At 49.1% G+C, this 24,910-nt stretch overlaps 1 protein-coding gene across 2 annotated transcripts in view; it reads right to left on the reverse strand.

Annotated features, from left to right (window-relative positions):
* FCHO2 (FCH and mu domain containing endocytic adaptor 2) overlaps nt 1-24,910 on the reverse strand; it is a 242,751-nt gene that overhangs the window by 165,846 nt on the left and 51,995 nt on the right. For both annotated transcript variants that reach the window (XM_074952749.1, XM_074952748.1), the window contains exon 6: nt 10,249-10,353. In XM_074952749.1, the coding sequence (XP_074808850.1) occupies nt 10,249-10,353 (105 nt within the window). The remainder of the gene's footprint in view (nt 1-10,248; nt 10,354-24,910) is intronic.

Genomic DNA, 24,910 nt, shown 5'->3' on the forward strand with positions numbered 1-24,910 from the left:
GAGGGCCTTTAACTCAGATACCCTGTTAGCAAAGGTAATGGTGACTAGAAAGACTACCTTCCACAACAGGTAGAGGACTGAGCAAGTCGCCAGTGGTTCAAACGGGGGCCCCCATTAGCCTGGAGAAGACCAGGTTAAGGTCCCATGCCGGGACCAGTTGTCTAATTTGTGGGTATAGATGTTCCAGACCCTTGAAGAACTGGCCGACCATGGGGTTGGCAAAGACGGAACACGCAGCTGCTCCTGGGTGGAAGGCCGAAATGGCTGCAAGATGCACCTTGATGGATGACACTGCCAGGCCTTGCTGTTTCAGGTGTAGCAGGCACTCCAGGATGAAAGGTATGGGTGCCTGAAGTGGGGGTGTGCAGTCTTGAGCACACCAGAATGTGAACCTTTTCCACTTTGCCAAGTATGTAGCCCTAGTAGAGGGTTTCCTGCTGCCAAATAAGACCTCCTTCACTGGTTCCGAGCATAGGAGCTCCATGGGGTTTAGCCATGAAGCTTCCAGGCCATGAGAGGGAGGTACTGTAGGTCGGGGTGTTGAAGGCAACTGGGGTCTTGGGTATTCAGGTGCAGTAGGAGTGGCAACATAATTGGGGCGTCTAACGACAGCTCCAGGAGCGTAGTGTACCAGTGTTGGCAAGGCCATGCCGGTGCCACCAGTATCACTGCTGCCCTGTACCTGCTGGTCTTGAGCAGGACCTTGTGTATGAGTGGGAATGGCAGGAACATGTACAGCAGATGTCCTGTCTAAGAGAGCAGGAACGCATCCACAAGTGAGCCCGGGCTGTGTTTTTGGAAAGAACAGAATTGCGGGCACTTTGTTGCTTTGTGTGGCGACCAGATCGACCTGGGGAAGTCCCCACCTCTGGAAGATGTTGTGTATGATAGTCGGGCAGATGGACCACTTGTGGTTGCAGAAGGATCTGCTGAGGTAGTCCGCTAGCTCGTTCTGTGCCCCCTAGGAGACAGGACTCTTCCAGGTGAATGGAGTGGGCTATGCAGAACTCCCATAACTGAAGGGCTTCCCGATAAAGGGCAGAGGAACGAGCTCCAGCCTACCTGTTGATATAAAATATGGCAGTGGTGTTGTCCATCACAGCTGCCATGCACTGTCCATGCAACTGGGCCTTAAAGGTTTGGCACATTAGTTGGATCGCCCTCAGCTCCTTGATATTGATATGGAGTGAGAGCTCGTCCTGAGACCAAAGGCCTTGCGTCTGGATGTCTCCCCGGTGCATGCCCCATTCCAGCGCAGGCACGTCTGATACCGGGGACAAGGAGGGCTGGGGGCTGTTGAATGGGACTTCCTCGCATACTGATCAAGGGTCGAGCCACCGTCAAAGGGACTCAAGGACTTGTGGTGGAATAGTGACCCCGGACAGTAGACCAACACAAGCCATGCTTGGAGGGGTCTGAGCCTCATTCCGGCACGCCGGACTATGTATGTGCATGCTGTCACGTGGCCAAGGAGACTCAGGCATACCCTAGCTGTAGTGGTCGGGTATGACTTGAGGCCTTGTATGATGTCTGCCATTGCTTGAAAGTGGGCCTCCGATAGGAACGCTCTGGCCTGGACCGAGTCCAACACCGCACCGCTAAATTCTATTCTTTGGGTCAGTAACAAATTTGACTTGTTCCCACTGAGAAGGAGACCCAGGCTCTTGAAGGTGGATCTGACGAAGCAGACCTGAGACTCCACCTGTTCCCTGGAATGCCCCCTGCAGCAGCCAGTCATCGAGGTAGGGATATACCTGCACCTGTCTCCGTCAGAGTAAGGCTGCTATGACCGACATGCACTTGGTGAACACTCGGGGGGATGTCGACAGGCTGAAGGGGAGGACCGTGAACTGATAATGGTTGTGGTCGATCACAAACTGGAGAAATTGTCTGTCTGCAGGCTGTTTAGGTATGTGAAAGTACCTGTCTTTCCAGTCAAGAGTGGTGTAGCAGTCTCTTGGATCCAGAGAAGGGATAATCGCACTCAGGGAAACGATCTGGAACTTCTATTTTTCCATGAACTTGTTGAGTCCTCGCAGCTATAGAATGGGTCTGAGACCCCCCTTGGCTTTGGGAATTAGAAAATATTGGGAATAGAATCCATTGCCCCTACGGCGAGGAGCGTCTGCACCTCCTGGATAAGGAGTTGCTCGTGAGAAGGGTCCCTGAAGGAGGAGGCTGGGAGAGAGGGGAGGGAGCAGAATTGGAGAAAATATCCCACTTCTCCCGTGCGAAGAACCCAGCGGTCCGATGTCATTTGGGACCAAGCACGGTAGACGTGGGATAGGCAATACATGAAACAGGGGGAAGGATCCAGTGTCATGGCGGGTGTGCCGTCCTCAGGCGCACCTTCAAACGGCCTACTTTGAGCCCGATGATGATTTAGTCAGGCCCTAGCCCCGCCCGGGCGGAGGATGGGAAGGTTTGCGCCTCCCATTTCTGCCCTTCTTCTAGAGAAATCCTGCCTCAGCTAAGGAGGATATGGGCATTGTTGAGGTTGCAGCCTGAAGTGTTTGCGTTGAGTTGCCGGTGCGTGCATACCCAACGACTTCATCGTAGCCTGGGAATCTTTTAAGCTGTGCAGCCTGGAGTGTGTTTGCTTCACAAACAGGCCTGCCCCATTGAATGGCAGGTCCTGCAAAGTTTGCTGCACTTCCAGCGGTAAGCTGGATGCCTGCAGCCATAAACTCCTCCTCATAGCTATCCCTGAGAAAAGGGTGCTGGTGGCAGAGTCCACAGCATCCAGAGAGGCCTGCAAAGAAGTCTGTGCCACTGCTTTCCTTCCTCTACTATTGCCACAAACTCTATCCTCGAGTCCAGCAGCACCAACTCCCTGAACTTCAGCATGGAGTCCCATGAGTTGAAGTTATACTTACTGAGGATAGCTTGCTGGTTAACTATCCTTAGTTGCAGTCCCCTGGTCAAACAGACCTTCTGTCAGAAAAGGTCCATTTTTTTCAACTCCTTGGACTTCGGAGTCAGTCCCTGATGCCCCCGTCTCTCCTTCTTGTTTACTAAGGTCACTACGAATGAGCAGGACTGAGGGTGCGTGAAAAGATACTCGTACATTTTAGAGGGTACGAAGTACTTCTGCTCAACCCACTTGCCAGTAGGAGGAATGGAAGCAGGGGTCTGCCACAGAGGCTTAACATTGCTCTGAATGGTCTTTATAAGGGGCAGAGCGACGCTCGATGGCCCCTCCAGTGCCAAAACGTCCACCACAGGGTCCTCAGGTTCAACCACCTCCTCTGCCTGCAATCCCATTTTGCTGGCAATCCTGCGCAGCAGGTCTTGGTGGGCCCTGCTGTCCATGAGGGGCAGATCCGAGGCCGAAACCTCTGCCACTGCCTCATTCGGGGACAAGGATGACGAGGCCAGAGGGGATGCAGGGCCCTCCTGCCCCTCTGATTCCCTAGTGTCAACCTGTTCAGCACCATGGTCCTCAGTGCTGACAGTCATCCCGGTGCCAGTTGCAGGGTTGGGCGCCGAGTCGGGTGGGTTGCTGTGTGCGGACCTCATCTCAGAGCCCCGAGGCGTAGGTTGGCCCCTAAGACCCTGAGAGGCCATCGACTGTGAGCCCGTGGAAAGGGAGCCCTGGGCCTGGTGGTAAGCCCAGGGGGTCCAAAACGGCCACTGGCCTGGAGGCTGCCACTGGGGCTGCCAGGGCACCATATCTGTGTCCTGTTGATGTCGGCGTCTGTCCGACCAGTGCTGGCTAAGCCGTGAGTAGTAGGAATCGGCGTCCAAGTCCAACAATCTATACTATGACCTTGAGGACCACGGTGACACCGATAGATACTGCATGGGGTAGTGGTGCCGAGGAGGCCGCATAGGTGACCAGTGCCGCTCTGCCGTCGATCGGTGCCACTCTGCCGTCGTCACCGGCAAAGGTGAGCACCTTGCATCTGGAGGTTGGTGCCGGCAAACAGTGCAGCAACGGGGGTGTCCTGGAGCGGTGCTGCTCTTGTGAGGGTGACTGCCTCATCATCGCAGGCCTTCTTCTGGATGGTGCTGCTTGTTGCGGCACCTGAGGTCTGTCTCTGCCTGCCGGGGGCTGAGGTGCCATCATGGCAATCAGATCCCTCGTGGCTTCAAAAGTGTCCGAGGTGGAAAGTAGTTCTAACTCCTCCACCTGGCACTCTCTCTCAGGAGAGTCAATAGGCGCCGGACTCAACGGTCCCCTTAGAGGGGTCAAAGTCAATGGCATTATCTCCAGCAATTTTGGCACTAAGTGCACCTGTGTGGAATGCACTGCTGTCGTGCGTGCTGGCTGGTACCGCTTTCTTCGGCACAGGGGAACAGCCCGTCGGTCTTCCTGTGCCACTTATATGGCACTGGGGTGTGAGAGTGGTGCCGGCTTGTCTCCACAGTCTGCCGTGCCGGGGAACACTAGTGCAGAGGGTCTCTTTGGTCTGAGTCCTTCCTCATCCTGTTGGCCCGAGGCCAGATGAGGACGAAGAACTGCCTCAGGAGCTGCTTCAGATGGAAGTCCCACTCCTTTTTCATCCTTGGGCAGAACACCTTACAAATTCTGAACCTTTCTATTTGGTGCGCCTCCCCCAGACACTTCAGACACAAGTCGTGGGGGTCGCCTGTTGGCATAGGCTTATTGCAAGTGCCACGGGGCTTAAACCTATGGGACAGAGACATGCCCTGGAACTCAGGGGAAGAATATGGGATGGGGAAACCCCGCTCCCACTAACCTAATACTACTAACTACAAAACTACGATCAAACTACTGTACAAAACTAAGTGAAGCACTTGCTAAGCAAGCGACCGCAGTTCCAGCGACCATCACTGGCGCTAAGAAGGACCTGAGGAGGCACCGGGTCAGCAGGGTCCTATATTCACCGCCATGGAGGAGCCACTCCAGCGGGCTCCACAGCCAACCCAACAGGTGCTGCTAAGGGAAAAAACTTTCCGATGACTGTGCATGCAGTGTGAGCACCTAATTGGAATCAATATGAACAATCACTTGAAGAACCTCCCCTTCTTGAAGTGATGGTCCCTACTGTATTCCACTGAGGGTGAGAGGAAGTTGATGGACCCCTGGAATAGAGGACTGCCACATCGAACAAGGCATCTGTTGCAGAATCATGCACTAGGGCATAATGAGAGAAGAAGGTGTGTACATATAGACACGTGGCCGCCTTACATATGTCCGCAAGGAGCACGTCATGCAGTTGATGCTTGCGCTCTCATGGAATGCTCCCATACCCCATCTGGTGGGGTCCGCCCTGATAATTGATAGAGGGTAATGCACCCTGAGACCCACTTCAAGATTCTCTGGGCAGAGATGGCCTGCCCTTTAATTCTTTCCGCTATGGCAACAAATAGTCTAGGGGACCTCCTGAAGGGCTTCGTCCTTTATAGTTAAAAGGCCAGGGCCCTACGGACATCAAGGGAGTGAAACCACTGTTCCTCATTTGAGGTGTATAGTTTGAGAAAGAAAGTTGGCAAATATATGGGTTGGTTGAGGTGGAAGCAGGAAACCACTTTTGGTAGAAATTTGAGATGCAAGCGCAGCAAAACTTTGTCCTTACAAAACATGGTGAAAGGGGCTTTGTCATCATGGCCCCTAGTTCACCAATCCTTCTTGCGCAGGTGATCATAACCAGGAAAGCGAACTTAATGGAAAGAAGAGAAAGGGAGCAGCAGGCCACGGGTTCAAAGGGAGAGTTCATTAATGAGTAAGCACTAAGTTGAGGTCCCACTGAGGAGCAATAGGCTGAATGGACAGGTATTTACGTACAAAGCCTTTCCAGAACCGGACAGAGTCAAAGGGTGGGTAAAAACCAAATGTCCCTCCACCAAAGGGTGGAAAGTGTTAATAGCCACTGTGTGCACCCTGATGGAGTTGAGATTGATTCCCGACAGCAGAAGCACAGGTGAGCGAAGGCTGAGACATACGTGCACACTGCCATGTGGCCGAGGAGGGAAAGACAAGTTCTGGCTGAGACCAAGGAGTTGGACATCACTGAAACAATCAGGTCCAGTAGGCTCTGGAATCTGTCTTTCAACAGATAAGTATGTGCAGAGGTCACATCAATGCATGCTCCAATGAACTCTAAGGACTGTGTAGGGTGCAAAGTCAATTTTTCAATATTCACACTCACCCCTAGGGAGGAGAGGAGGAGAAGGACCTGGGAAGTCGATTCCCAAGCTTCTTTTGGGATTGCACCACCAGCAGCCAGTCATCTGGTTAGGGAAGACAAGGACTCCTTGCTATCGGACGTGAGCCTCTACCATGGAAAAATCTTTTGTGAAGACTCATGGAACAGTGATAAGTCCAAATGGGAGGACCCACGAAGTGCTGACCCCACAGTAAACCTTAGGAACGGTCTGTGGGTTGAATGGATGTTCATGGGGAAGCAGGGGTCTTGCATATTAAGTGCTGTAAACCACATGCCTTTTTCTAGTGAGGGAATGATGGCTGCAAGTGTGACCATGCGGAAATTTGGCTTGTGAATGGAAAGGCTGAGGTGTCAAAAATCCAAGATTGGTCTCCATCCCCCTTTCTTCTTGGGCACCAGGAAATATTTGGAATAAAACCCTGTGCCCTGAAAGGCTGTAGGCACTGGTTCCACTGCTCCTCTCTGCAGGACGGAGTCCACCTCTAAAGTAAGAATACTGTCACGAGAGTGATCCCCGAAACGGGACCAGACGGGGCATGTGGCAGAGGTAGCATCAAACTCATATTGCTGTTTTGAATTACCTCCAGGACCCAGTTCTCCGTTGTTATCGCACTCCATGCTGGTAGAAAAAGTTTGAGACGGCCCCCAGACAGGGTGTTTGGCATGAGTGTTGGGGTTCAAAGTGGTTGACAGTTCTCTAGCTGCACTTAGAAATATTGCATATGTGAAGACAGGGGGTGCTGCGCTGAGGACTGCACCAGCAGACCAGGCGGACAAGATCTGTTGACCTTCGGGTATTTCTGTTGAGGTTCATAGGCTCGCTGGTGGTAGAACTGGAGAACTCTATAGTGTTGTGTAGGTGGTGCGCAGAAAAACTTTCATTTTGGTGCTGGCATATATATGCCTAGGGACAGCAGGGTGGCTCTAGAGCTTTTCAGTGCATGCAAGGAATCATCTGTTTTCCAACTGAAGAGGTGTGATTCATCAAAAGGGAGGTCCTCAGTTGTCCTCTGTACTCTCTAGGAAAGCCTGAGGAATGTAACCAGGATTCCCTCCTCATGATGATTCCAGTTGTTTTTTCTGGAAAGTTTGGAAGTGTGTCACCAAGGATGAGAAAACAGCAGGAGCTCCGACTCAGACCATGTGGCGGTGAGAAGCAATTGAAGACGCAGTCGGTCTGCCCTTGACTGCCTTGGGCAAAACCATGAGGCCATACAAGGGCGCATGCGCGGACCAAAAGACGCTACTGTTTTGGAAAGCTCTGGCTCTAGACGCATGGCGCATAACCCTCAGTGGACTATAAAAGAGACCATCACTTGAAGAACTTCTGATTCAATTATATTAGCAAATAAGTCTTCATACTCGAGAGGAAGAAATTTAACCATTCTGTCTTTGAGTTCAACACTAATCTAGATATGTATTTAAAATGCTTTCCTGTCAGTAGAGGAAAACAGAGTACCTGCAGTTATTTCACAATATCCTCCACTTACAAGGAACTTTCCATTTCAGAATCACCAGTAACAACTAGAATGACCCAACCAGGATGTTCTTTCATAAGTGAATTTTCTCCAACTCAGATTTGACACTCTAAAACTTGAGAGAAGGGGACTGAATTGTTGTAGGAAAACTCAGGGAGTAAGAGTTTGACAACTAAAATACAATAATATTATTTTTGGCTATGCATTCATCCTAGCAAGTAAATCTTAAAGAAATTGTTAGGGTGGACTGTTATTCTTCTCACTCTACTACTTTGCATTACTGCCCTAGATATTTTTCTGTAATGCAAAACACTTAAAAACAACACTATCAAAAAGGAACAACTGTTCACAAACTTAAAATAGAAAAAAAGGATGAAGCATGTACTGATTTTGGGGAGTCAAAACCAAGATTGCTGCTCAGTCCCTTCTCCCCTTTACCTAACTGCTATAGAATCACAGAATATCAGGGTTGGAAGGGACCTCAGGAGGTCATCTAGTCCAGCCCCCTGCTCAAAGCAGGACCAATCCCCAATTAAATCATCCCAACCAGGGCTTTGTCAAGCCTGACCTTAAAAACCTCTAAGGAAGGAGATTCCACCACCTCCCTAGGTAACACAGTCCAGTGTTTCACCACCCTCCTAGTCAAAAAGTTTTTCCTAATATCCAACCTAAATCTCCCCCACTGCAACTTGAGACCATTACTCCTTGTCCTGTCATCCGCTACCACTGAGAATAGTCTAGATCCATCCTCTTTGGAACCCCCTTTCAGGTAGTTGAAAGCAGCTATCAAATCCTCCCTCATTCTTCTCTTCTGTAGACTAAACAATCCCAGTTCCCTCAGCCTCTCCTCAGAAGTCATGTGTTCCAGTCCCCTAATCATTTTTGTTGCCCTCCGCTGGACTCTCTCCAATTTTTCCACATCCTTCTTGTAGTGTGGGGCCCAAAACTGGACACAGTACTCCAGATGAGGCCTCACCAATGTCAAATAGAGGGGAACGATCACGTCCCTCGATCTGCTGGCAATGCCCCTACCTATGCATCCCAAAATGCCATTGGCCTTCTTGGCAACAAGGGCACACTGTTGACTCATATCCAGCTTCTTGTCCACTGTAATCCCTAGGTCCTTTTCCGCAGAACTGCTGCCTAGCCATTCGGTCCCTAGTCTGTAGCGGTGCATTGGATTCTTCCGTCGTAAGTGCAGGACTCTGCACTTATCCTTGTTGAACCTCATCAGATTTCTTTTGGCCCAAACCTCCAATTTGTCTAGGTCCCTCTGTATCCTATCCCTATGCTCCAGCGTATCTACCACTCCTCCCAGTTTAGTGTCATCTGCAAACTTGCTGAGGGTGCAATCCACACCATCCTCCAGATCATTAATGAAGATATTGAACAAAACCGGCCCAAGGACCGACACTTGGGGCACTCCGCTTGATACTGGCTGCCAGCTAGACATGGAGCCATTGATCACTACCCGTTCAGCCCGACAGTCTAGTCAACTTTCTACCCACCTTATAGTGCATTCATCCAGCCCATACTTCTTTAACTTGCTGACAAGAATACTGTGGGAGACAGTGTCAAAAACTTTGCTGAAGTCAAGGAACAACATGTCCACTGCTTTCCCTTCATCCACAGAACCAGTTATCTCGTCATAGAAGGCAATTAGATTAGTCAGGCATGACTTGCCCTTGGTGAATCCATGCTGACTGTTCCTGATCACTTTCCTCTCATCTAAGTGCTTCAGAATTGATTCCTTGAGGACCTGCTCCATGATTTTTCCGGGGACTGAGGTGAGGCTGACTGGCCTGTAGTTCCCAGGATCCTCCTCCTTCCCTTTTTTAAAGATGGGCACTACATTAACCTTTTTCCAGTCGTCCGGGACTTCCCCGGATCGCCATGAGTTTTCAAAGATAACGGACAATGGCTCCGCAATCACATCTGCCACCTCCTTTAGCACTCTCGGATGCAACGAATCCGGCCCCATGGACTTGTGCACGTCCAGCTTTTCTAAATAGTCCCAAACCACTTCTTTCTCCACAGAGGGCTGGTCACCTCCTCCCCATGCTGTGCTGCCCAGTGCAGTAGTCTGGGAGCTGACCTTGCAGAATCCCTATTTATGGCCTATCATCCTCCCACCTAACCCCAACAAATCTTTAACTCACTCCAATGCTCATTCCTTCTAGCAAAAAAATAAAGAGTCTAGACTACTCTCCATAAGGCTTTCCCTCCTGGACCCTAAGACTTTCCCTACTACATATTGCCTTTTGAACTCCAATACAAGAACTCCCTTCTGGATCAAATTTCCAGCTACAGCAGTCACCTGATTTCCCACAAGTACATGCAAACACATCTACCTTTCCCCCCAAAAGATCACTTTCTCTTCCCCATACTCACCCCCAAAATCCTAGAACACCCATGCCTACACTTCTCAATTCAGGAATCTCACTGGTGGAAACAGAAGCCAGTCATCCTAAATTTATCTTGTGTGCCCCAAATTACTTTTAAAAATATGCAACTCTCATTAACTTCAAATAGACCTACTTCACAATGATTCTATAATGTATTATTCTTCAATTTCATTGTCCCTTTGGGGCCATCTAAAATAAAACTTGACCGGATGCAAATAATCCAACACTTACCTGTGCAGTTTCTGTCATTTTCTTTTCAAAGTCAGATTTAGCTGCAGCATACTTTTCTACATACAGTTTATAGGTATCTGTAGCTTTCTTTGATTTTATTGCTGCCTGTAAAGAACAGATGACACAAAAACTATTAGAATACAATTATATTTTTCAATAAATTTATTCCAACCTAAGGCAATTTATATTTATCACTATTGAAAAGATGAAGATGGGGATGATTTATACCAAAATGTCCAACAGGGCAGGAGGCAGAAAATAGTAAAATGTGTTTTATTAAAATTCCACAGAATGGTAAATTAAGCACTTATAATAAATGATCGTATTTTTATTCAAACCCCATACTGTACATGAAATACATAATTGGAAGTGCCAGATTTCAGCGTGCACCTGATCTTGGGGAAATGTCATAAAAGGTAAAGATAACTACAAGTCTTATATGAAAAGCAGATAACTAGAAAATGGCGAGTAGCAGAGCCAGGAGGGAGAAAAAGCAGCAGAATACAGGTTTCTGGTTACCGATTATTCCGGGGAAGGAACAAGAAAGAACATACTATAGGCCTTTTTAGATTCCCCTATTGGCACTAGCTATTCCATACATTGTTTGTTGAAGTATTTTAAGAATTTTGTACATTGCTAAGGAGTAACTGATTAGCTCATTTTAGAAATCACAAATAAATGTTTAACTGAAGAATAAGGAAAAGGTGCAGGAAAAAATGCAGGTTCAGAAAACAGAGCAAATAAGATGCAAGAGTTTCAAAGCACAGAATCATAGAATATCCGGGTTGGAAGGAACCTCAGGAGGTCATCTAGTCCAACCCCCTGCTCAAAGCAGGACCAACCCCCAACTAAATCATCCCAGCCAGAGCTTTGTCAAGCCTGACCTTAAAAACGTCTAAGGAAGGAGATTCCACCACCTCCCAAGGTAACACAGTCCAGCGTTTCACCACCCTCCTAGTCAAAAAGTTTTTCCTAATATCCAACCTAAACCTCCCCCGCTGCAACTTGAGACCACTACTCCTTGTTCTGTCATCTGCTACCCCTGAGAAAAGTCTAGATCTATCCTCTTTGGAACCCCCTTTCAGGTAGTTGAAAGCAGCTATCAAATCCTCCCTCATTCTTCTCTTCCGCAGACTAGATAATCCCAGTTCCCTCAGCCTCTCCTCGTAAATCATGTGCTCCATCCCCCTAATCATTTTTGTTGCCCTCCGCTGGACTCTCTCCAATTTTTCCACATCCTTCTTGTAGTGTGGGGCCCAAAACTGGACACAGTACTCCAGATGAGGCCTCACCAATGCCGAATAGAGGGGAATGACCACGTCCCTCGATCTGCTGGCAATGCTCCTACTTATACAGCCCAAAATGCCATTCACCTTCTTGGCAACAAGGACATACTGTTGACTCATACCCAGCTTTTTGTCCTCTGTAACCCCTAGGTCCTTTTCTGCAGAATGCTGCCTAGCTACTCGGTCCCTAGTCTTTAGCAGTGTATGGGATTCTTCCACCCTAAGTGCAGGACTCTGCACTTGTCCTTGTTGAACCTCAGATTTCTTTTGGCCCAATCCTCCAATTTGTCTAGGTCCCTCTGTATCCTATCCCTACGCTCCAGCATATCTACCACTCCTCCAAGTTTAGTGTCATCTGCAAACTTGCTGAGAGTGCAGTCCACGCCATCCTCCAGATCATTAATGAAGATATTGAACAAAACCGGCCCAAGGACCGACACTTGGGGCACTCCGCTTGATACTGGCTGCCAGCTGGACATGGAGCCATTGATCACTACCCGTTGAGCCCGACAGTCTAGTCAACTTTCTACCCACCTTATAGTGCATTCATCCAGCCCATACTTCTTTAACTTGCTGGCAAGAATACTGTGGGAGACCATATCAAAAGCTTTGCTAAAGTCAAGGAATAATACATCCACTGCTTTCCTTTCATCCACAGAGCCAGTTATCTCATCATAGAAGGCAATTAGGTTAGTCACGCGTGACTTGCCCTTGGTGAATCCATGCTGACTGTTCCTGATCACTTTCCTCAAAGTGCTTCAAAATTGAGTCCTTGAGGACCTACTCCATGATTTTTCCAGGGACTGAGGTGAGGCTGACTGAGGTGAGGCTGACTTTCTGGGTCCTTCTCCTTCCCTTTTTTAAAGATAGGCACTACATTAGCCTTTTTCCAGTCATCCGGGACATTTTTTAAAAACTGTTGGAAGACTCAAGAGGCAAACAAATGGAACGATCTAGTTTTCAAAAAGTGAAAGAAGAAACGGGAAAAATAAAGAAAATAGAAAGTCCAGAAAAGGAATTCAAAATTGTGCTGGATTCTGTGTCATTGGAAATTTTAAAATCAAGATTGGATGTTTGTCTAAAAAAGATGCTCTAGTTCAGGGATGGGCAAACTTTTTGGCCCAAGGGCCACATCTGAGTGAGGAAATTGTATGCAGGGCCATGAATGTAGGGCTGAGGAAGGGGTGCGGGGTGTGTGTGTGGGGGGGGGGTGTGCAGGAAGGGGGTCAGGGCAGGGCATTGGGGAGCGTGCCTTAGCCCCACTGAGCCATGGGGCTCACAATCCCGTGGGCCAAACTGAAAGCCCTGATGGGCTGGATCCGGCCTGCGGGCCATAGTTTGTCCTCCCCACTCTAGTTCAAATAGGCATTAATTCAGGGAAGTCTTGTGGCCTGTGTTATACAGGAGGCCAGACTAGATGATCAAAATGGCCCTTTCTGAACCTCAAATCTAAGATAATTTCATTATTTGAAACCACAAGATTTTTTTTCCTTTTTGTAGGTATTACTAATCTTAAAATATATATTGGTATGGCAGTGCCTCTGTATTAAGTTGGGTTCAGTTTTTCATGCAAAGTAGGGATTTGACCTTTTTAGTACAAAGAACCCTGTCTCAAAATTTACAGCAGATAATCTGTAAGGGAAGACTGAATTTTCTGAAGGCTTTGTACTTTTACCAATTTTAAGTTAGAATTGGTGAAAAACAGAACTTAATGTTTTTTCTTGAGTACCTTAGCTTTTTTGCAGCCTTTTGTTAAAAAACAGGTGAATTCTCCTTAAACTTTCTGAATATTTAGAACTCAAAAAACTAGTGCAGAATCCTTAATTACAACCCACCATGTTTAGACATACAAAGTTAATTACTGTTGTGTATTTGTTCTTATAATTACAATTGCCTCTTCACAAAATAACCACTATTCCCCACAACTCTCAATCAGACTGAAGCGACCCACTGAAATTAATCATGTTCTCTGCAAAGATGGCAACTGTCACAAATATAAAGGGAAGGGTAAACACCATTAAATCCCTCCTGGCCAGAGGAAAAACCCTTTCACCTGTAAAGGGTTAAGAAGCTAGGATAACCTCACTGACACCTGACCAAAATGACCAATGAGGAGACAAGCTACTTTCAAAGCTGGAGGGGGGAAAAACAAAGGTTCTCTCTGTCTGTGTGTTGCTTTTGCCGGGACCAGAGCAGGAATGCAGGTCAGAACTCCTGTAAAGGGCTAATAAGCAATCTAGTTAGATCTGCGTTAGATTCCGTTTTGTTTAAAAGGCTGATAAAATAAGTTGTGCTGAATGGAATGTATATTCCTGTTTTTCTGTCTTTTTGTAACTTAAGGTTTTGCCTAGAGGGATTCTCTATGTTTTGAATCTGATTACCCTGTAAGGTATTTACCATCCTGATTTTACAGAGGTGATTCTTTTACTTTTTCTTCAATTAAAATTCTTCTTTTAAGAACCTGATTGCTTTTTCATTATTCTTAAGATCCAAGGGTTTGGGTCTGTGTTCACCTATGCAAATTGGTGAGGATTTTTATCAAGTCTTCCCCAGGAAAGGGGGTGTAGGGTTTGGGAGGATTGTGGGGGGAAAGATGTTTCCAAGCAGGCTCTTTCCCTGTTATATATTTGTTAGATGCTTGGTGGTGGCAGCAATAAAGTCCAAGGGCAAAAGGTAAAATAATTTGTCCCTTGTGGAGTTTTTAACCTAAACTGGTAAAAATAAGCTTAAGGGGTTTTTCATGCAGGTCCCCACATCTGTACCCTAGAGTTCAGAGTGGGGAAGGAACCTTGACAGCAACTATTTCACTAAAGACTTGAAATATGAAATAACACTATCCCTGTAAAAAATGGCCATCACCTCTCATCATAAGAACATACAAATGGCCCTATGGGTCAGAGCAAAGGTCCATCTAGCCCAGTATCCTATCTTCCAACAGTGGCCAGTACCAGGTGCCCCAGATGGAATAAATAGAACAGGCAATCATCAAGTGATCCATCCCCTGTCGCTCATTCCCAGGTTCTGGCAACCAGAGGCTAGGGACACTATTCCTGCCCATCCTGGCTAATAGCCATTGATGGATCTATCCTCCATGAATTTATCTAGTTCTTTTTTGACCCTGTTATGGTCTTGGCCTTCACAACATCCTCTGGCAAGGAGTTCCACAGGTTGAGTGTGCGTTGTGTGAAGAAATACTTCCTTTTATTTGTTTTAAACCTGCTGCCTATTAATTTCATTTGGTGGCCCCTAGTTCTTGTGTTATGAGAAATAATAAACAACACTTCCTTAACTACTTTCTCTACACCAGTCATGATTTTATACACATCAATCATATCTCCCCTTAGCCATCTCTTTTCGAAGCTGAAAAGTCCCAGTCTTATTAATCTCTCCTCATATGGAAGCCGTTCCATACCCCCGATTTTTGTTGCCCTTTTCTGAACTTTTTCCAATTACAAGATAACCTTTTTGAGATGAGCTGACCACATCTGCACACAGTATTCAAGATGTGGGGGTACCATGGATTTATATAGAGGCAACATGATTTTCTGTCCTATTATCTATCCCTTTCTTAATTATTCCTAGCATTCTGCTTGCTTTTTTGACTGCTGCTGCACATCGAGTGAATGTTTTCAGAGAACTATCCTCAATGACTGCAAGATCTTTTTCTTGAGTAGTAACAGCTAATTTAGACCCCATCATTTCATATGTATAGTTGGGATTTTGCTTTCCAATCTGCATTACTTTGCATTTAACAACATTAAATTTCATCTGCCATTTTGTTGCCCAGTCACCCAGTTTTGAGAGATCCTTTTGTAGCTCTCTGCGGTCTGCCTGGGTCTTAACTATCTTTAGTAATTTTGTATCTGCAAATTTTGCCACCTCACTGTTTACCCCCTTTTCCAGATCATTTATGAATATGTTGAATAGGACTGGTCCCAGAACAGACCCCTGGGGACACCACTATTTACCTACCTCCATTCTGAAAACTGACCATTTATACCTACCCTTTGTTTCCTATCTTTTAACCAATTACCAATTCATGAGAGCACCTTCCCTCTTATCCTGTGGCACCTTACTTTGCTTAAGAGCTTTTGGTGAGGGACCTTGTCAAAGGCTTTCTGAAAATCTAAGTATACTATATCCATTGGATCGCCCTTGTTCACATGCTTGTTGACCCCCTCAAAGAATTCTAGTAGATTGGTGAGGCATGAGCTCCCTTTACTAAAACCAAGTTGACTCTTCCTCAACAAATTATGTTCATCTATGTGTCTGACAATATTGTTCTTTATTATATTTTCAACAAGTTTGCCGTGTACTGAAGTCAGGCTTAGAGGCCTGTAATAGCTGGGATCAGCTCTGGAGCCCATTTTAAAAATTGGTGTCACATTAGCTATCCTCCCGTCATCTGGTACAGAAGTTGATTTAAATGATAGGTTACAGACTACAGTTAGTAGTTCTTCAATTTCACATTTGAGTTCCTTCAAAACTCTTGAGTGAACACTATCTGGTCCTGGTTACTTATTGCTGTTTAATTTATAAATTTGTTCCAAAACCTCCTCTAATGATACCTCAATCTGGGACAGTTCCTGAGATCTGTCAACTAAAAAGAATGGCTCAGGTTTGGGAATCTCCCTCACATCCTCAGCTGTGAAGACCAATGCAAAGAATTCATTTAGTTTCTCCGCAATGGCCTTATCAGCCTTGAGTGCTCCTTTAGCACCTCGATCATCCAGTGGCCCTACTGGTTGTTTAGTAGGCTTCCTGCTTCTGATGTACTTAAAAAAAAAAAAAAACACCCTGAGATTATTTTTTGGGTTTTTGTTTAACTGTTCCTCAAATTATTTTTTGGCCTTCCTAATTGTTTTTTTACACTTCATTTGCCAGTGTTTATGCTCCTTTCTATTTGCCTCACTAGGATTTAACTTCCACTTTTTAAAGGATGCCTTTTTGCCTCTCACTGCTTCTTTTACTTTCTTGTTTAGCCACAGTGGCTCTTTTTTGGTTCCCTTATTATGTTTTTTAATTTGGGGTATACATTTAAGTTGAGCCTCTATTATGGTGTCTTTAAAAAAAGCTTCCATGCAGCTTGCAGAGATTTCACTTTTGGCATTGTACCCTTTAATATCTGTTTAACTAACCTCCTCATTTTTGTGTAGTTCCCCCTTTTTGAAATTAAATGTTTCAGTATTGGGCTGCTGTGGTGTTTTTCCTGCCACGAGGATATTAAATTTAATTATATTATGGTCACAATTACCAAGTGGTCCAGCTTTATTCACCTCATGGGCCAGATCCTGTGTTCCACTTAGGACTAAATAAAGAATTGCCTCTCCTCTGGTGAGTTCCAAGACCAGCTGCTCCAAGAAGCAGTCATATAAGGTGTCAGGAAAAAAACGGTTACTTACCTTCTCGTAACTGTTGTTCTTCGAGATGTGTTGTTCACGTCTATTCCACATTAGATGTGCGCGCGTCGCGTGCATGAGCATTGGAAACTTTTCCCCTTAGCGGCTCCCATCGGGGCCCCGAGTACATATATACCCCGCCGCCCGACCCCCTCCGGTTCCTTCTTGCCGGCGACTCCGACAGAGGGGCAGGAGGGTGGGTAGTGGAATGGACGTGAACACCACATCTCGAAGAACAACAGTTACGAGAAGGTAAGTAACCGCTTTTTCTTCTTCGAGTGCTTGTTCAAGTCCATTCCACATTAGGTGAATCACAAGCTTACCTCTGGAGGAGGGTAGGAGTCACGGAACAACTGATTGGAAGACCGCTCTGCCAACTGCTGCATCCTCTCTGGCCTGCTGGTTGACCGCGTAGTGGGATGTGAAGGTGTGCACCGAGGACCAGGTGGCTGCTCTGCAGATCTCCTGGATTGGGACCTGTGCCAGGAAAGCCGTGGAAGTCGCTTGCGCCCTGGTTGAGTGGGCCGTGACCGCCGGGGCCGGAACACCTGTGAGCTCATAGCACGCCTGGATGCAGCTTGTAATCCAAGACGAGATTCGCTGCGCCGACACCAGGAGGCCTTTCATCCTCTCGGCTATGGCCACGAACAGCTGCGCGGATTTACGAAAGGGCTCGGTCAGCTCCAAATAGAACGCCAGTGCTCGACGGACATCCAGGGTGTGTAGGCTGCGGTGACTCGGGTCCGTATGGGGTTTTGGAAAAAACACCAGCAGACAAATGTCCTCGCCCAAATGGAATTGCAAGACCACCTTAGGGAGGAACTTTGGGTGCAGTTGGAGCTGCACCTTACCCTTCTGAAACACTGTATATGGTGGCTCAGAGGCGAGAGCCCTCAGCTCAGACACCCTTCTGGCCGAGGTAATGGCCACCAGAAATGCCACCTTCCAGGAAAGGTGGAGGAGGGAGCAGGTAGCAAGGGGCTCAAACAAGGGTCCCATGAGCTTAGAGAGGACCAAGTTAAGGTTCCAAGGAGGGACTGGGGTGGCGTGAGTACAGAAACATTCTCTCCAATTCTTTAAGGAACCGTCCCACCACTGGGTGGGAAAACACCGAGCCCCCCCACCCCGAATGGAAGGCGGAGATGGCCGCCAGGTGCACTCTGAGTGAGGACGGGGCCAGCCCCAACTGCTTGAGGTGCAGGAGGTACTCGAGGATGGCTTGCACCGGGGCCTGGCACGGCCGCACTTGTCGGGTCTCACAACAACATGAGAACCTTTTCCACTTGGCCCTGGTAGAGGGCTTCCTACTGCCAAGCAGAATCTGCTGCACAGGAAGGGAGCACTGGCTCTCCAAGGTGTTTAGCCACAGAGCTTCCATGCCATCAGGTGTAGTGATTGCAGGTCGGGGTGGAGAAGCTGCCCGCCGTCCTGCACGATGAGGTCCTGGTGTAGGGGAAGACTACCAGGGCCTCCACCGACAGCTCTAGGAGTGTTGTGTACCAGTGCTGGCGGGGCCACGCCGGGGCGATGAGGACCACTGCCGCCCTGTCCCTGCGTACCTTGAGCAGGACCTTGTGTACCAACGGGAGCAGGGGAAAAGCATACATGAAGTCCCCTTCCCACGGGATCGCAAACGCGTCGGGGACTGAGCCCGGGCTGAGGCCCTGGAATGAGCAGAACCACAGGCACTGGGCGTTGGCCCTGGTGGCACACGTCTACCCGGGGAAACCCCCACCTGCGGAAGAGCGAAAGCACGACGTCCGCTCTGAGCGTCCACTTGTGCATGCAATACGACCTGCTGAGGTAGTCTGCCAGCTCGTTTCGCACCTCCAGGAGATATGACGCCTCGAGGTGAATGGCGTGGGCTATACAAAAGTCCCAGAGGAGGAGAGCCTCGTTACAGAGCGACGAGGAACGAGCCCCGCCCTGCTTGTTTATATAAAACATGGCAGTAGTGTTGTTTGTCAGAACTGTCACACTGTGACCACTCAGAGTGGCGGGAAAGGTCTGGCAGGCTAGACGAACAGCCCTGAACTCCTTCACATTGATATGGAGTGACAGCTCTGCTCCAGACCACAAGCCCCGAGTCCTGAGGTCCCCCAGGTGAGCCTCCCATCCGTGGTCTGACACGTCCACCACCAGCGTCAGGTCCGGTTGTGGGGCGGCAAAGGGGATGCCTTCACAAACCACAGGCTGGGACTGCCACCACAGCAGGGAGTCCAGCACGTCCCCTGGGGCTGTCACTACCAAGTCCAGGGGATCTCTGCCTTGGCGGTACACCGGAGTGAGCCAAGCCTGCAGAGTCCTGAGTCTCAGTCTGGCATGCCTGACCACATGCGTGCATGCTGCCATGTGGCCCAGCAGCCGCAGGCAGCACCTGGCCGTTGGAAACTGGGGCAGGGAGGCCACCGCTTGCTGGATAGCACGGAATCGGAATTCTGGAAGGCTTGCCCTGGCCTGCCCCGCGTCCAGGACTGCCCCTATGAATTCCACTCTCTGTGTGGGCACGAGCGTGGACTTGGGGATGTTGACCAGGAGCCCAAGCTTGTGGAACAATCTCAGGGCCACCTCCACCTGGCCCCGCACTTCCGCTTCAGATCAACCCGCCAGGAGCCAGTCGTCGAGGTACGGGTAAATCCGGATCCTCTGCCTCCGTAAGAAGGCCGCTACCACTGCCATGCATTTTATGAACACCCATGGGGTCGCGGCTAGACCGAATGGGAGAACCACAAACTGGTAATGTTCTTGGCCCATGGTGAAGCGCAGGAACCGCCAATGTGCTGGGTGGATGACGATATGAAAGTATGCGTCCTTCATGTCGAGGGCAGCGTACTAGCCTCCCGGATCCAGGGAAGGGATGATGGTGCCCAGACAGACCATGCGGAACTGGGCCTTGACCAGGAACTTGTTGAGCCCGCGCAGGTCTAAAATGGGACGAAGGCCCCCTTTAGCCTTGGGGATGAGGAAGTACCGGGAGTAGAAACCTTTCCCCCTTAGGCCGTGCAGCACTGCCTTTACTGCCCCCGCCTCTAGCAGAGAGCGAACCTCCTTCTCTAGGAGATGCTCGTGAGAGTGGTCCCTGAAGAGGGATGGGAAAGGGGGTGGGAGGGAGGGAAGGAAGAGAATTGCAGCAAGTACCTGTTCCGTACCGTGTGTAAGACCCAACGGTCTGACGTAATGCTGGACCACGCACGGGAGAAACGGGCCAGGTGGTTCAGGAAACAAGGGGACGGATCCGGTGACCAGTCTGGTACGCTGTCCTCGAGCGCACCTTCAAAAGCCTGGCTTAGTGCCTGGCTGGGATTTGTGCTGACCTTGGTTCTGAACTGGCGCATTATTGTTGTGATTATTGCGTTATCGCCTGTTATCCCTGCCTCGCCTACGGTAAGGCTCATGCCTATGATGAGGCTGGTACTGGTGCTGAGCGGGAGGCTGCGGCTTAAAGGGCTTCCTCTGTGTCACCGGGGTATGCATACCCAGCGACTTAACTGTAGCCCTCGAGTCCCTGAGGCTATGCAGCCTCGCGTCTGTCTGGCCCAAAAAGAGTCCGGACCCTTCAAATGGGAGGTCCTGAAGCATACTCTGGACCTCATGCGGCAGGCCCAACTCCTGCAGCCATGCCGAGCGCCTCATGACCACCCCCGACGCGATTGTTCTGGCCGCCGTGTCTGCTGAATCCAGGGAGGCCTGGAGAGAGGTCTTAAGCTACTGCCTTGCCCTCAACCACCAGGGCCGTAAACTGTTGGGAACCTTGCGGGAGGTTGTCCTTAAAACATCCCCCCCCGCCGCCCAGGAGTTAAAATTATGCCTGTTGAGGATGGCCTGCTGGTTAGTAATCCTCAACTGAAGGCCCCCTGACGAGTACACCTTTCTGCCAAAAAGGTCCAGGCGTTTTGCCTCCTTGGTCTTAGGTGCCGGGGCCTGTTGTCCATGACACTCCCTTTCGTTCACCACCGAGACCACCAGGGACCACGGACTTGGGTGGCAGAACAAGAATTCGTAGCCCTTTGATGGGGCAAAGTACTTGCGTTCCACACCTTTAGCCGTTGGAGCGCTGGAGGCCGGGGTCTGCCATATAGTCTTATAATTTGATTGAATGTTCTTAATTAGCGGGAGCGCTATTCTAGATGGACCTTCAGGGCTCAAAATGTCCACCATGGGGTCCTCCTGCTCAACCATCTCCTCGGCCTGCAACCCCAAGTTCTGGGCGACCCCACGCAGTAGCTCCTGGTGGGCTCTGTGGTCTATGGGTGGAAGGCCGGACACCGCTGTTCCCGCCACTGCCTCATCCGGGGATGACGAGGAGGTTAGCAGCTGCTCAACCCCGTCTAGCTGGTCCTCCTGCTCCCCTCCTCCCATGGGAGGGGCCTCTGGCTCGGGCTGGGGCGGGAGACTTCGGGGCGGCACTGGACTCGGTGCTGGTCTCTCCGGTTTATCCTCGGGGGATGCTGGAGGCCTGGATACTGTAGCTTCCAGCACCGTCGGGCGTTAGTGCGGGGACCAGGACCGCTGCACTGAGTAGCTCGCCGTGGACAGGTCCCTTTGGCACTGTTGATAGGGCCAAGGAGTCCAGAAGGGCCAATGACCTGGCGGCCCCCATTGCAGTGCCACCTTGTCTGAGGGTCCTTGCTGTCCGGAGCACAGTGCGAGTAACTGTAATGGCCGGAGTCGGCGCCGGACTGTGGCGGCGACGACCACGAAGGCCACAGCGGTGCCAACAATCTGTGCTGGCGGGAGGTCAACGAGTGGCTCAAAACAGAACGGGAGTGAGACTGGTACCAATATCCCTGGGACCGGGACCGGGATCTGGACCAGGACCGGCATCTGTGGGAGTCCTCCGGCGAGGGCCGTCTCGACTCCTCCTGGTGCTGGTCTATAGTTGGTGCTGGAGAGCGTCATGCCTCTTCCGTTACTTCCTCGCGCCGACTCAGTCCCAGTACCACAACTTCCTTCTGAGCTGCGGGTAACTGGGAGTCCGCAGATGCAGAGCTCAACCAGGACCAACTCCGGGACCGATGCCGGGACGGTGTCCTCGAACAGCACACCATTGCTGGCTTACCCCTCGACGGCACCCGTGGCATGGGTGCCGGAGGATTCTCCCTGTACGGGAGGGGGCTCGTCGCCGACAGCTCAGTGAGGTCCTTTGCAGCCTCAAAGGTGCCAGGCGTGGAGAGCTGATCCATTAAGTCCTCGAGCCCATCATCCGCACTGAGCTCACTTGGACCTGGGCTCAGTGGGACTTGAGGTGCTGAAGCCACTGGTGCCAGCGCCGGTACAGCAGCCTTCCCACTCTTATCGGTGCTCGGGGCCTTGGAAGGTGCCGGCCTCCTATGTGGGGAACGTCCACGCCTTCCTTTTGGCTGTGCTGTGGACAGCACCGGGGAGGACGAGCGGTGCTGGGGCCTAGTCTGGCGCTCTGGGGCCAACAGCTTTCGGTGTTTAGCCGGCGCCAGGTCTCCTGACAGCTCCAGGACACTACGCACCAAGGAAGCCGGAGCCGACGTTGGGAGCTCCAGGCCCGGTGGCTGCAATGCGGCTTCCCCCAACAACTGCTTCCAACGAAAGTTTCTTTCTTTCGTTTTTCTTGGCTTGAATGCCTTGCAAATCTTACACTGCTCAGTTTGATGTTCTTCCCCCAAACACGAGCCGTGGGGGTCACTAACTAGCATAGGCTTGCGGCACGTATGGACGTGCGGCATGCCCCGCGGCGGGTGCTGGAAGCCTCCAAGCACCTAATCACTTAAGTGTCCGCAACAAAGGTATGCTAACTAACTGATAACAGCTATCTATGAGAAAGGCTAAGGGACTGCTCTCACACGAGAGAGAGGTTGTTCCAACGCCGCCACAGACGGTAAGAAGGAACTGGAGGGGGTCGGGGGGCAGGGGGATATATGCATGGCGCACTGGTGCCACTCAGGGGGCCCCGCCAGCCCGACGGGAGCCGCTAAGGGAAAAAGTTTCCGACGCTCACGCACACCTAATGTGGAATGGACGTGAACAAGCACTCAAAGAAGAATTTTATCTCTGCATCCTGTCTTGAGGGGACATGTACCCAGTCAATATGGGAATAACTGAAATCCCCCATTATTATTACGTTTTTTATTTTAATAGCCTCTCTAATCTCCCTGAGCATTTCACAGTCACGATCACCATCCTGGTCAGGTGGTCGAGAATATATCCCTACTGCTATATTCTTATTATTAGAGCATGGAATTTCTATCCATTGAGATTCTATGGTACAGTTTGATTCATTTATGATTTTTACTTCATTTGATTCTATGCTTTCTTTCATATATAATGCCACTCCCCCACCAGCATGACCCGTTCTGTCCTTCTGATACTTATTTTGTACCCTGGTATTACCATATCCTATTTGATTAGCCTCATTCCACCAAGTTTCTGTGATGACTATTATATCAATAAAAAGAAAAGGAGTACTTGTGGCACCTTAGAGACTAACCAATTTATTTGGGCGTAAGCTTTCGTGAGCTACAGCTCACTTCATCAGATGCAGTGAGCTGTAGCTCACGAAAGCTTACGCTCAAATAAATTGGTTAGTCTCTAAGGTGCCACAAGTACTCCTTTTCTTTTTGCGAATACAGACTAACACGGCTGATACTCTGAAACCTATTATATCAATATCCTCATTTAATACGAGGCACTCTAGTTCACCCATTTGATGTTTTAGACTTCTAGCATTGGTATATAAGCACTTTAAAAACTTCTCCTTTTAGCTGTCTGCCATTACACAATGTAATTGAATGGGACTCTTATTTGACTGTTTCTGATCAGTTCCTGCCTGTATTTTATCATTTTCCATCCTTTCAGCCTCATTAGGACACAGAGATTCTCTATCATTACCAAAAGAATTAAAGACAGAATGTCCTCAAGAAAAAGATGGTTACATTCTGTGTGCTGATTCGAAAACAAGACTGAAAACTGAGGACGACAGTCTACCGTAAACCCCAGTTCAATCAGGGGAAGTAGCAGCCAGGACTCCAAAGGAAAAGAAATGAAGTGTATGCCTACACAGCAATCAATAAATAAAGCAAGCAAGCAAGCCATGGCTGCAAGTCTCAGTGCACCAGTCAACTGACTCAGGTGTGTGCTGCGCATCTAAAAATCGCCATGTACACATTTTGGCTCAGCCTGGAGCCCAGACTCTGAAACCTGGTGACGGGAGAGGGTGTCTCAGCCCAGGCTCCAGCCCTAGCCCAAACATCTTCCTAGTCATTTTTAGTACTGCAGCACGAGCCAAGCTCTGGCTCGGAGACTTGTTATGTGGGCCTTTTTTGCTGTGCAGATGTACCCTAAGGGTACTGGGGCTTTCCAGCTTTGCCAAAGCTCTGTGGTATAGACAGAAATTTCTCCACTCTGAGGAATCATGGCTGGTCTTGCATAGCAGAAATGGCACTCAACAGGCTCTCCTACACATCAAGAAAACAGACACGACTGTACTGGAATTAAAGAGGGTAGAAATGGGATGCACCAGCCCCGCCTACGGTTGCCAATTTTGGTTGGATGTATTCCTAGAGGTTTCATCACACGACAATCTTTAATTCAAGATTAATCTTTAATTCCTGAAACTCCAGGACAATCCTGGATGGGTGGCAACCCTAGCCCTAGCCCCCTCCCACTCCTGACACACAATTAATCCCTTGACCCATGTTTCATTAATCCCTGCCTTAGTATCTCCACAAGCCATTGGCAAAGAGAGGAAGGGGACATTCCTGCCCTCCACTTCCCAAATACCCTTCTGTACCTGCAGTATTAAAAACTCACAATATTCCATAAACAAACACTTGATTTAAAAGAAATTAAGGTTAAGTGTGAAATCTCCCCAATGCAAATCCTTAAAAAGCAAAGAAATGTCAAGTTATAAGACTTTTAAACTAAGACTTATTTTATTAAATTTAAAAAATGATTTAAACTTGAAACAGCAGATAATACATTAACAGTCTAAATACTGCAGCTATG

This window comes from Natator depressus, chromosome 5 (genome assembly GCF_965152275.1).
Source record: "Natator depressus isolate rNatDep1 chromosome 5, rNatDep2.hap1, whole genome shotgun sequence".
Classification (NCBI taxonomy): domain Eukaryota; kingdom Metazoa; phylum Chordata; order Testudines; family Cheloniidae; genus Natator; species Natator depressus.